General features: G+C 29.8%; 1 protein-coding gene across 2 annotated transcripts in view; it reads right to left on the bottom strand.

The window, feature by feature from the left end:
* Positions 1 to 9,491, bottom strand: part of LOC121121674 (uncharacterized) — a 36,311-nt gene extending 26,820 nt beyond the window's left edge. Inside the window, exon 1 of one of the 2 annotated variants that reach the window (XM_040716638.2) lies at positions 9,044 to 9,491. In XM_040716638.2, the coding sequence (XP_040572572.1) occupies positions 9,044 to 9,200 (157 nt within the window). In that variant the 5' untranslated portion in view covers positions 9,201 to 9,491. Of the gene's footprint in view, positions 1 to 457; positions 492 to 9,043 lie in introns of those variants that run through there. The other variant, XM_071890083.1, reaches the window with a different exon arrangement.
* Positions 9,492 to 11,631: the final 2,140 nt, after the last annotated feature.

Genomic DNA, 11,631 nt, shown 5'->3' on the forward strand with positions numbered 1-11,631 from the left:
CAACAAAGTAAAAATCAAATCTGATTTCCTTGTTTAACGTTCTTTTTGGAGTGTGGCAAGGAGCATAGTCACAATCACCTCCTGACTTTTCTAACTTGACTTAGTTTAAGAAATTTACAGTATCTATAATTTTCCACGATTGTGGAATAAATACTTCGTTGGTCGATGCATTTTTTTAAAAATAACCCCAAACACTTCAAACTAACAGCCGAAACAAAAAGCAACGTCTTACCTGCACATTTGCAGCTATTACAGGCACTCAAAGTTCGTTGTTAAACAACGACCCCACGCTGTACAGGGGAACCTTTGAAACCCATTTCTTTGGGCTCATACTATACACAAATTATTTTTATACCAATATACAACTTATGCCGATAACCTGTTTTCGTAATTCAAAAAAGTTGATCCAACACCCTTAATTCGACACATCCTACAGTATATATCCACTCTAATATACCTTTGTGCTGTATATCCATAGTACTCTGATGAAGAAAAAAAATATACATATTTTTCTTTAGAATCAATAATGACTATAAAATAAAATCACTTCACATAGCCATGAAATAAGCACAACTAAAAATAAACAATGTAAAAACGAGTATTAGTAGATAAATACGCCCACGGAATTTTTCTTCATCGTATCAATTCGTCAATGCATTAATATGACCTTTCTAAGTTGTAGTTACATGTATTGTCCACTCAAATTCCAGATTATTAAAGACGATAAATTGAACATTGTCATAGAACAGATAATATTCGAATTCGAAATGAAACGACTTTTAGTAATAATATTCACATTACAAGTAGCACGGATATATTAATTATATGAGGGAGACTACATAATAAATTATCATATAAAACAAAGACATAATTATATGCAGGCATTGCATATATATTGCCGTTTATGTGCTTGAAAATGTGATTTTATTAGATTTGTTATATCTACAAGTCTTTAAACATCATTGAAAAAGTTCAAAAATAATATGCTGGAAAAACGGTTTCAATTCAATTTTTATTACATTTCAAATGACCACTAATGGCTGTTTTTCCATTTATTTATTTCGAAAGAGTTATAGGATAAAATCAAATCTTGAAATAAACAAAGTATATGATGTGAATTAAAGCCATTGAAACAGAGGGTATGCATGGTATGTAGATTTTTAAAAAAAAAACCTCACGATCCTTGAAACTTGGAAATTAAATCGAGTTCCTTCAGCTGCAATAAAGATTATTGGGGAACATATTAGAAAAATGTACAGCCTTGAAAGTGAATTCATATGTCTCTTTTAAACTTGTATAAAACATTGAAAATAGGCAGCTACCCTGTGAAATATTAAATCCATTACATAATTGATTTGGCATTTAATTAGCGTAGAACGCAAATCCCAGAGAAGAAGGAACTAACTTTTTGAAGAGAATAGAAGACAATTTGGTATAGAAAATAATGTTTACCTGTGGTCAAGCCTTTACATTCTTACAGTATACAGACTGTACAAGGCCATGATCAATTTGCATGCATGTAAAAACAATCAAATTTCCATTTATTTTGCGGTGACATTTTATACATTCCCATGAATTGTGTATAATTATGATACTATTTAACAAATGATGTACTTAGGAGAGAATGCGTGGATGGTTGTGTAATGTATATTAGGGTGGGTTGTTGTAGGAGGGGGCTGATCAAATTTTGAGAACAGGGTATGTACAAAATTTGTGTATGGGTATACAAATGATTTCTATAAAATTTGAGTACGAGGGTAGAGGGACACCATTATATATATTTATAAAATACTTATTTTTTCACATAATTGGTTTCTTTTGTGAGGATAATGGGATATTCCCTCTATTGGTCAGACAAAATTACTCTACTTATTTTTATGAACAGTAATAATTTATAAGATATTTATGATTATTAATTTTTAATTAGAGTTTAACTTAAGAATTATTATTATCTTGCTTTTGCTGTGTACAAAAAAGGAAATAACACAATATTAAACTTGATTTGTGGGACCAATAGTTTGTTTTTCAATAAGAACAAAACTTGAACCATTTGATTATAATTGATTAAAAATATAGGTCAATTTTCTATAGGAGTCCAGTTTATGACAATAATTACTAATAATAAAAATAAGATAATCACCACAAAATATGTATAAATAAATTAGCTCAAAAATATGTTTGATCGTCCTGAAATTTGCCATGGAATAGTCTTTCATAGTATTACGAATTACCAAATACCAACCATCCTCAATTTCAAAAATTCAGATTTTCGACCCTCTCTACATATAGTAGTACATGCCTGTACAAGTTTGCTGCTACACACTACAACAAAATTTTACATCACATCAATAAAATACATGGCTTTTTCATAAAGGAAAGTTTTCTCTGCGTAACAATTGATTATTTCTTTTTTTTTTAAATATTTTTGTGCTAGTTTGCCATGAAAAATGATTACAAATATTATTTGTAAAAACACATAATTTCATACCTTGCCACCAATCCTATTTCCCTTCATTTATTTTCAAAGGACGACACCATATGTCTTCCATATTTAAACGTTTTCCTTAGAACCGATACATGTGAGACGCTACAATCGTAATTAACTTTTTAAAACCTTCCTACATATATATGTTTATTAAAAGTCCTAATTTTATTTATAACTGAAAAGAGTTTTAGAACATCTATGATATTTAAGAAACAAACATGAATTTAAAGGTGAATGACCTTAGGAAAACTATCTAATTTCACAATTGACAAATAAAAACATGGTCAAACTTGAATCACATAAATCAAAAATGTCTTAAAAGTCACTCTCAGAAAGGAATTCGAATAAGTAATTCAGAAGAAAAAAGAATCATAATTACTTTCAAAATATCATTACCTTTCTCTCACAATTGACATATATGAATTGTACTTGATTACTAATTGATTTGGAACTTATATATGTGTTTATAGAATGCCGAATACTATAATAAGTTCATTTAAGACTGTGCAACCTCTCTGCGTAACCTTTTATGATTTTTATGGATACACAAAATAGCAAATATTAATGGAAATCAAGGATGTTGTGACGTTCCTAATTAATATGGTCCTATTCAAACGTAGAACCGGTCCTTGGAATTTTTCATACAAATATCGATGGCTTATTAAGGCAAATAAGATATATGATATATGTATTAAGATCATTGCACATATCTTGCAAAAAATATTCCCATTTATATCATAATATGAACATATTATATTTTAACTTAGTTATATCATTGGTTTTATTTTAGAATAGATTAATTTAAACAAAAGAAAGAAGGAAAAACACGCTCAATGACGTCACGATGGATCAATTAGATCGTCTTTATGGATTGACAAGTGGGACTGGAGTGGACCGGAGTCCTAAATAAGGACCAACACAACAATGTTTTAATTAATAAATATGTATGTAACTATAGGATATGAAAGAAATAGGTAAAACCAAGTTAATGTGATAAAAAAATACAATTAAAAATCAGGACTTTCTCTATTCTGCGTCCACTTGTAAATGCACAATCTCAGATACAAAATGTTATGCTATTTCTTAACGATTTAATCTTTAACAAACATTTGCCGATTACTCAATTACATTCATATATACATATATATTTATCATGATTTCTTTATTATTATCGAAATACATATATGTATGAACGTACGTGGAGTAACAAATGAAGATATCATCCTTGAGATACAAGTTTTTCTCATATATTTAAAATTAGCCAAAAAATACGGGTCACCTTACTTAATAATACATATTAAGAACGTGGGTATTTTTTCTTGTTCTCCCAAGGCCTTAAAAAAAGATTGCAGTGCCCCAATTGTGAACTAACCTACTTAGTTCAAGTTTTGAAGAAATGAAACATCATTTTTTTGCAAATAATCACAATAGATTATTTTAGTCGTTGAACAATCCATTCAAAATCAAATTTTTACAATACATCGGAAATAATTAGTTATCATAGAAAATATTGTATGGTGGAAATAACTACAAGATACCGAAGAACAATATATGAATTGATACCTTGAATTAATTATAAAGTACCAAATTTTCTACAAGTTTATTTATGATCCATAAGTGTTACTGCAGATATTCAAAATACTTTCGACACAAAGCCATACCTAATTAATAACACGTATTCGAGGATAGAAATAAGACATTTAAAAAAATGTTAACTCAAGAGGAAAATTACATTTATTATTTCTTTGATTTGCAATACTAAAACAAAACTGTTTTGAATTTACTCAATCTAAGTTTTCGAGAATTTCAGAAGGGATTTAATTCTAATACTGTTTAATACATAACTTTAAAGTTTGTTATTTTTAAATTAACGTCCATAGATGTATACTACCCTCGATAAAATTTCCAAGAAGTAACTTGACTATTGGGGTTGAGTATGAACACTTCCATCAATTCAAAAATTTCCTTTTAATCGGACTTCATTGAGAATTTGACTATTCTTCATGCAGTTGATATATTCAGAGATTTTTGCAGAGCTCTCCATAATGATTCTCATTTAAAAGCTTCTCGAAAAAGAATATATAATTTGGCCGGGTAGATTTTTGGTACAATAAGATTAAGTCCCCTTAAAATAGTTATCACCTCTATTCTAGACCTCAATAGCTCTCTTGCAATTAAACTTATAAGCCTTTCTTCTAATTTTTTGACTTTAATTGGCTCATTTTTTTTAACTTGCGTAGGTGAAAGAGCTTCTACTTCCTCGCCATTTTGAAATTAACTAGATATAGTAATATATTTCCTAAAGATTTTAAAATATTGAATAAACGTAATAGGAGATCATTCGCAGTTATTTTCCGATTAGTTATTCTTAAACTAAACCGAATCCAAAAGTTATTAGAACTAACTAATAGTTTCTCCCCATTCTCCAAAGCGTGGTTTTAAATAGATCTATTTTTGGGTCAAAAATTAATATGAAATTCAATGTGTAGTTGTACTTATGGAACAGAGACATTACATACAAACTTACAGAAAATTTACTATCATAATGAGATATTTATTCATATTTTTATACTTTACAAGTTATAATTTGTCAGTCTCATTACTTTTTAATAGACTAATACACCAGGAGTGTTGGATCGATCCTAGTACTGATTTACTAAAAAGTTTCTCCCCCTTCAGTCTTTTTTTTTTTTTTCATCCGTCCGATTTGTTTCACCATTCAACGTTCCTACCTAAGGATCGATTAGTTGGTCCTTCAGTCCTAGCTAGGATTGAATAATATAAGGACAAAAAAATACGAAATGATAGCTTCCCATTTTATACCTCAGACATCTTATTGTTGCGTCTTGACGAGGGAGAGACGCAAGCTTATTTATAATAGGAGAGATCCAGGATGACCGAGAGAAATGAGGAGAAGAATTCACGTGGAGGAATGATACTACACTGATTATATGATCATGTGTCTTCTAAATCTACTCTAAATATATTTACATAAGACGACACTATTTATAATACATAAAACTCAGTACTTAAATACATAAACGAATATACAGGAAGATAAAAACCAGAAAGGACATATTAAATACATAACACTTATCTCTTTGAAAGAGGTTATGGCTAAACAGTTGAAATGACAAAGGTGATAACTACTTCATTTCAGCTGTTTTAGTTACCATAAAATACGGATAAAGACCGGTCCTATGACTGACAAATTTTATTAGGACCGGACTTAAACTAATCATTTCATTGTGATCTTTTAATATTACTCATTTATTATTTGCCTAATAGTGTTGAAACACGATCTGCCATATAATTTTTCACCGGTTTGGTCATAAGGGATTTTTTCGAGACCAATATGGACCGTTATTTCGTTACAGACCCCGGCATGAAACCGTTGAGATTTTATTTTCTAACAAAAAACCGCTATTTTTTTGTGGAATCAGATCAAGACCGATTTTCGAGACAGGTCCAGACCGAAGTTGAACCGAATTAGTCAAAATTATAACAGTCATAGCCGGATATAAGGTTTCCAGACCCAACCCTTGTACCTACATAGATAGAATTGCTGACACTTGAATGATATAATATGTCATATACCTAAATACTATAATAATTATGATTAAAAAAGTCGAAAATTTAGACTTAATTATACAGAAAATAATTATACTTATTACATCAATCACTATGAATTATTTATTACCTTAAAGTGTTTCTTCTCATCTTTTGATTGCAACCCTAACAATCATCTGCTAGAAATGACTAATAATAAACAGCAAATGCATAAAATATAAGTGTTTCCAATTACTCAGATGATTAAACACAAAACCCACCAAAATAATTGTTATAATAATAATTTATTCATTTAACATCAGGGACAAATGCTTTTGAAAAAAAGATCATCAAATATAATTTAAACAATTTGCAAGAAACTATTTTTTTTTACTCAATGTCATACGTAATAAACATCAAACAAAAACATATTCACATCATAATGAGCAATACAAGGAAATGAATTCCAAGAAAAGGTCATCTTAGACATAGCTATTGTATTCATTTATACTTTAAATGTGTATAATGATTACATTTTTTGTTTATGCTTAATGTGTATGACATTTTATTTGTATAAAATTTTATTGTATTATAAATAATTCTAAGTCTTTTGTTATCAATATTACTTCCTTCTCAAGATTAAAAATATCCAATGCAAAATCTTTATGGTTTTTTTACATACACGCATATGCTCTTTATAAATATCAAAATTACTTATTAAAAGATATCACAAAAAATATTGCTCAAATATATGTACAATGGCTATTTACACCGTAACTCGTAAATATATAACTACGATACTATCACTCCACAGTTCCGTAGTTACAATGTTGTTATTGAGGGACGTGTTTGGAGTAACGATGGAAGACTCGCCATTAATAAGACGATAAATGCTATTATTGAAAAATTATATGGGCCTTGCCCCAATATTAAAACTCTCAAGATAAAACATTTCAATCAAAAATAAATACAAGGTATTGGCAAGACGAAGGTTGATGATATAAAGAGTACCTAACTCCCACATTCAGACTACACCCGCAATCCCCCTCTCTAATAAAACCTACATGGATTTCGTGTAAAAATATTGATATCTATCAGACACGACTCTGAAAAGGCTATTATTAACAAAAACAAAACAAAAATGAAACTAGGAAGAATCATATTTCATGACCTTTGAGTTATTTTATGTCTTAAACTATTCACGATTACTTTGAGACGTGTAAAATAGATCAAATGGAATATAATTCATTTGAAAAGAATGCATTTGCTGGTGGGCATGCCTTTATCTTTTGGACACTAGAGAAACAAATATTGCACAAAAGAGGCTATAATTAGAAGAATATGGTGGCTTCATATCCTAATATTTACATAATTGAAATAATACCCAAAACAAATTCGATTATCATTTCATCATGCACTGAATTAGAGTAGGGTTTACTTCTCCCATTACTGACATTTTACCTTGAACCTCTTTAAATCAATTATTTTATTTGAAAAAAAAAAATATATATATATAGGCAGTTGAATAATAATAAAATATAGGTATAAGCCTATCCTTCTCAAGTTCAAGGATGTACATGCACTCTCAAACAACAGTCAAAGCGATGATAATTTAGAAGCTCATAAAACATAGCAATGACGAAATTTATAATGATTTTTTTTTACACCTGTATCTTTAATATATTATATTTATTTAAAACTCTGTAAGCTTCAAAAACACTTAGACTTTTCCAACAAAGGCAGTCGACATGTGTTTGTGGTGATGATAAACAACAGAGTCTATGTTTATATTATATTGAAGCAGATGTGCATTGGTCCGCAATTAGGATAAATTAGGCTAATAATTTATCTAGACTTATTCTTGTATTTATTTTAAGTACCTAGTAGACAAGTAGCACGATTAAAGACATAAGAGAAACTAATAAAGATAGATAAAGGGTCTGGCTGTGTACATACACTGTACATAATGCAATGTCAAGAATATTCATCCTGTCACTCATTATCATATTGAATATGATTCAAATTGGCAATTAAATTCAATCAATTAACTAACTAAACTTAAAGACATCCATCATAATTAAGCAGTACACAATGTATTCATTTAAAGTCAGATTTTGTAATCAAACAGCACCTATTATTGAATATAACAAAGACGGAGTAAGTACTCTATCAAAATTAAGTTAGCCAATCCAAAAGTATAAAGTGTAAACGATCCATTTTAACTTTGGATCTAACCAAGAAACAAAAGCTCAAAATGAATCATTATTAAATGTCAACTTCCCCTCTAAGTAATGACTAATGAGAGGAGTAAAAGATAAGATTACATTAGAAGCCATTAAATGTGATGTAATTCAGTATATTTAATTAAATTAAAGACTTGCAAATAATTTCTACACATTTGTTTCTCTTCTTTGTTTAAATGAAAGACACCCACGAGTAAAATATAAATAAAAACTATCATAAATTGAACCTGCTCATATACTTTTTGCAAAAATACATTATTCGTTACATAGTTATACTTATTATTCTTTGGCGTGCCACGTATGTATCTTTACAAACAGGTTGTGTTCCTTTCAATGCATACTCACAAATACTCTTAAAAGTAAGAGCCAATGCTAATTTAATGTATTCTATAAGCAGATATGAGTCAAGTTGTAATTACAAGGTACATACTGGGATTGCACATCTGGAAACAATACTTTGTGCACACAAGAAAATGAAGTGAAACGACTAATGAAGATATAATCTATGAATCATTGACAAGAAATATTATTGGAGCTACTTATAGGCTTAAGATAAGGTTATAACATAAGAACATACATGACTTGAAATAAATATCAAAGTTGACGAAGAATGAGCAAATATTACGTAATTTTGCGAGCATTCTTATTTTTGATATCTTCTAATCCGTCAAAAAGCTTTTTTAATGGATTGATGAAATGTCAATGGACAACACCAAATTTGATGTACAATAATATAAATGTATATTTATTTATGATTTAGCCTTACTTTCAGTTGGATTGCGCCTAGGCCTTTGACGTGACTCTTGGTCATAACGATCCAAACCAGCGTCAAAACTAATAGTGCGATCTCCAAAGGTCAAAGTACGATATTTTCCTTCAACTGCTTCCTCTTCTACAAACGTAGGCAAAGTGGGTTTCTTCATGTTGAGTAATGGATTAATTAATGGGCCTCGGAGCTGAAGACACAGTAGATTTCAAATTTTCAAATAACAAAAAAACACACACACCAACCAAAAATATATGGGCTCCAATAAAAATGGAAGTATCAAAAAACAATCAACAATGACCAAACTACGTTTATAAAAGGAATAAAAACACTGGATGAAAGACTTTTGTCAAGGAGATTAATCGAAGAAGAAAAGAATCACGTTGTTCTCCTTTGACATACACAGCATCTCGAATAGAACAAACTAAATCCATTTAAGCTCCTGTTTTTTTTAGTCAAAGTATCCCGAGCAATCAACGCGCTCTTCACTAAGACAGGCTCGCACACCCATTTTTTATTCTTCTTCTATACAGGTAACAACAGCCTCAGTCATACATCTCATAGCTTTAAAAATAACGATTTTTAAATCAACTTCCTTCTATGTAATGTCAAAGGCAGATACGCGTAGAACCAGCAATTGAGTCAACCCATTTCCGTTGAAGGTCATTTGATTATTATTTAATTATAATATGAACAACGCTGTATTTTTCTTCATTATTTGCATTTCTGCATCATTAAATTAAAAATCGTTTGTAAAAGCTTTTTAAAATCGTTGTTCATCTCACTTAGAAATTTGTGGAGGAAATTTGGGAGCCTTCAAAATTGATTGTGAATTGTATGAAATGAATATTACCAACAGAACCGTTGGAAGTTGAAACTGAAGGGATAAGATTAATTTATGAATTCGATAGATTAATATAAATAGTGATTATTAATTGGGAGGGGGCAGTTTTATATAAAAATGATTTTACATGTTCATTAATATAATAATCACGCAACTTTTCAAAAATGGGTCTCTGTGTAAATATAGGACGAATCTTTATTTTCTCGTATCTGGTTCGGTTCAGATCTTTAGACGTAATTATTCGGGTACCCAAGCTTTCGTATCCAGATCCGAAATCAAAATAAGACGGATACATGTCGCAAATTGTATGGACATTTTAACCGAAATTAATATCTTAATAAAATAGAACTTAGATTACAGTTACATTTGTAGTGATTACTGATTCCGAAACAATGAATAACCCAATGTTGTTACTATTAGAATATGATTAATTCTTATATTAATAACATTGGACACGTAGTTACCTTTACTGTATCTTGCAACCTCTCAACTAAAAAGTAATAGAAAAAAGGCCCAAAATCTGGTGGTAGTTAGCCATTTTTTCCAACCATAAAACTATTATTCAATTATAGTTAATAATTATTTGTTGATAGATTAATAAGAACAGATTCGAATCCGACCAATCAATATTAAGATCACTAATTAAAGGTAAAGAAGAAGAAACATCCACAGCTGACAGACAAATATTTTATAAATTTTTATGTTGGTGAGATAAAGCCGAGTGAAATAACCACAGGCACGGCGTTACCTCCCTAATACAAAATATACAATCCATTTTGTTGTGAGTTGTTGATGTTTATGCTTCTTTTATCCTAATCAATGCTCTGACTGTTGATTGGTAGAATTAGATTAGTTCCTTTTAAGCTGTAAGCCAAGTCTTCGTAAAGCTTTAAACCAAGTAGCGAAATGAGGAGCCACGTGATCAATAGCTGAAAAATGTATTGGTGTACATAAACTTTTTTTCTTCGCTAGGGGTACTATTTATATATTATTTGGAGATATAATTAGGAGTTATTATGTTATTTAATGTATTTTACTTCTTAGAAGATGCTCATTCGAAGTCCGAAAGACGGATTTAGCTTAACTAGAGTTTTGTTAACACTCGAAGTTGTTTGTTCTAGTTCATAGATTATGATGTGTATTCTGAGTGATTTTTTCATATATAATTAATGTAAAAATAAAAAATTTATATTAAGCTATGGAGTCCAAGTCAATTCTCGAGCCCAAATTCCCACCTCTGACAATCATTGACCATTGTATCTTAAATTATACATTGATTATTATAATAATATTCAATGTATCATAAATGTATCATTGAAAATTCCGGCCTCTTCTCTTCGTGAGAAATTCAAAAAAGGAAAAATCAAACAATAAAATAATTTTTTCTTTCCCCACAGCAATTTTAGAGTGTGAGCTAGGTGTGATCCATGAAGGACTGATACATCGTTTTTTCAGTCCTACGGTCCTTACTATTTTTTAAATTTCTTCACTCATATCTAGAATTAAAGAATATAAGAACTAGAAAATAATGAATGATAGCTGAAAAAGTATAATAATACGTTCTAGTCAGACATCCCCTATAGTTATATTTTCTCTTTGAAAGAGGTTATGAACTATGATGTAACTTCAGCGAATCAAATGACGAAGTTAGTAAGTACGTAATTTCAGCTGTTGCAGTTTTTACAAAGATCGGTAGGATGGGTCCTAGGACTGACAAATTTTATTAGGACCGGAATAATAGGAC

Source organism: Lepeophtheirus salmonis, chromosome 7 (assembly GCF_016086655.4).
Source record: "Lepeophtheirus salmonis chromosome 7, UVic_Lsal_1.4, whole genome shotgun sequence".
NCBI classification, from domain to species: Eukaryota; Metazoa; Arthropoda; class Copepoda; order Siphonostomatoida; family Caligidae; genus Lepeophtheirus; species Lepeophtheirus salmonis.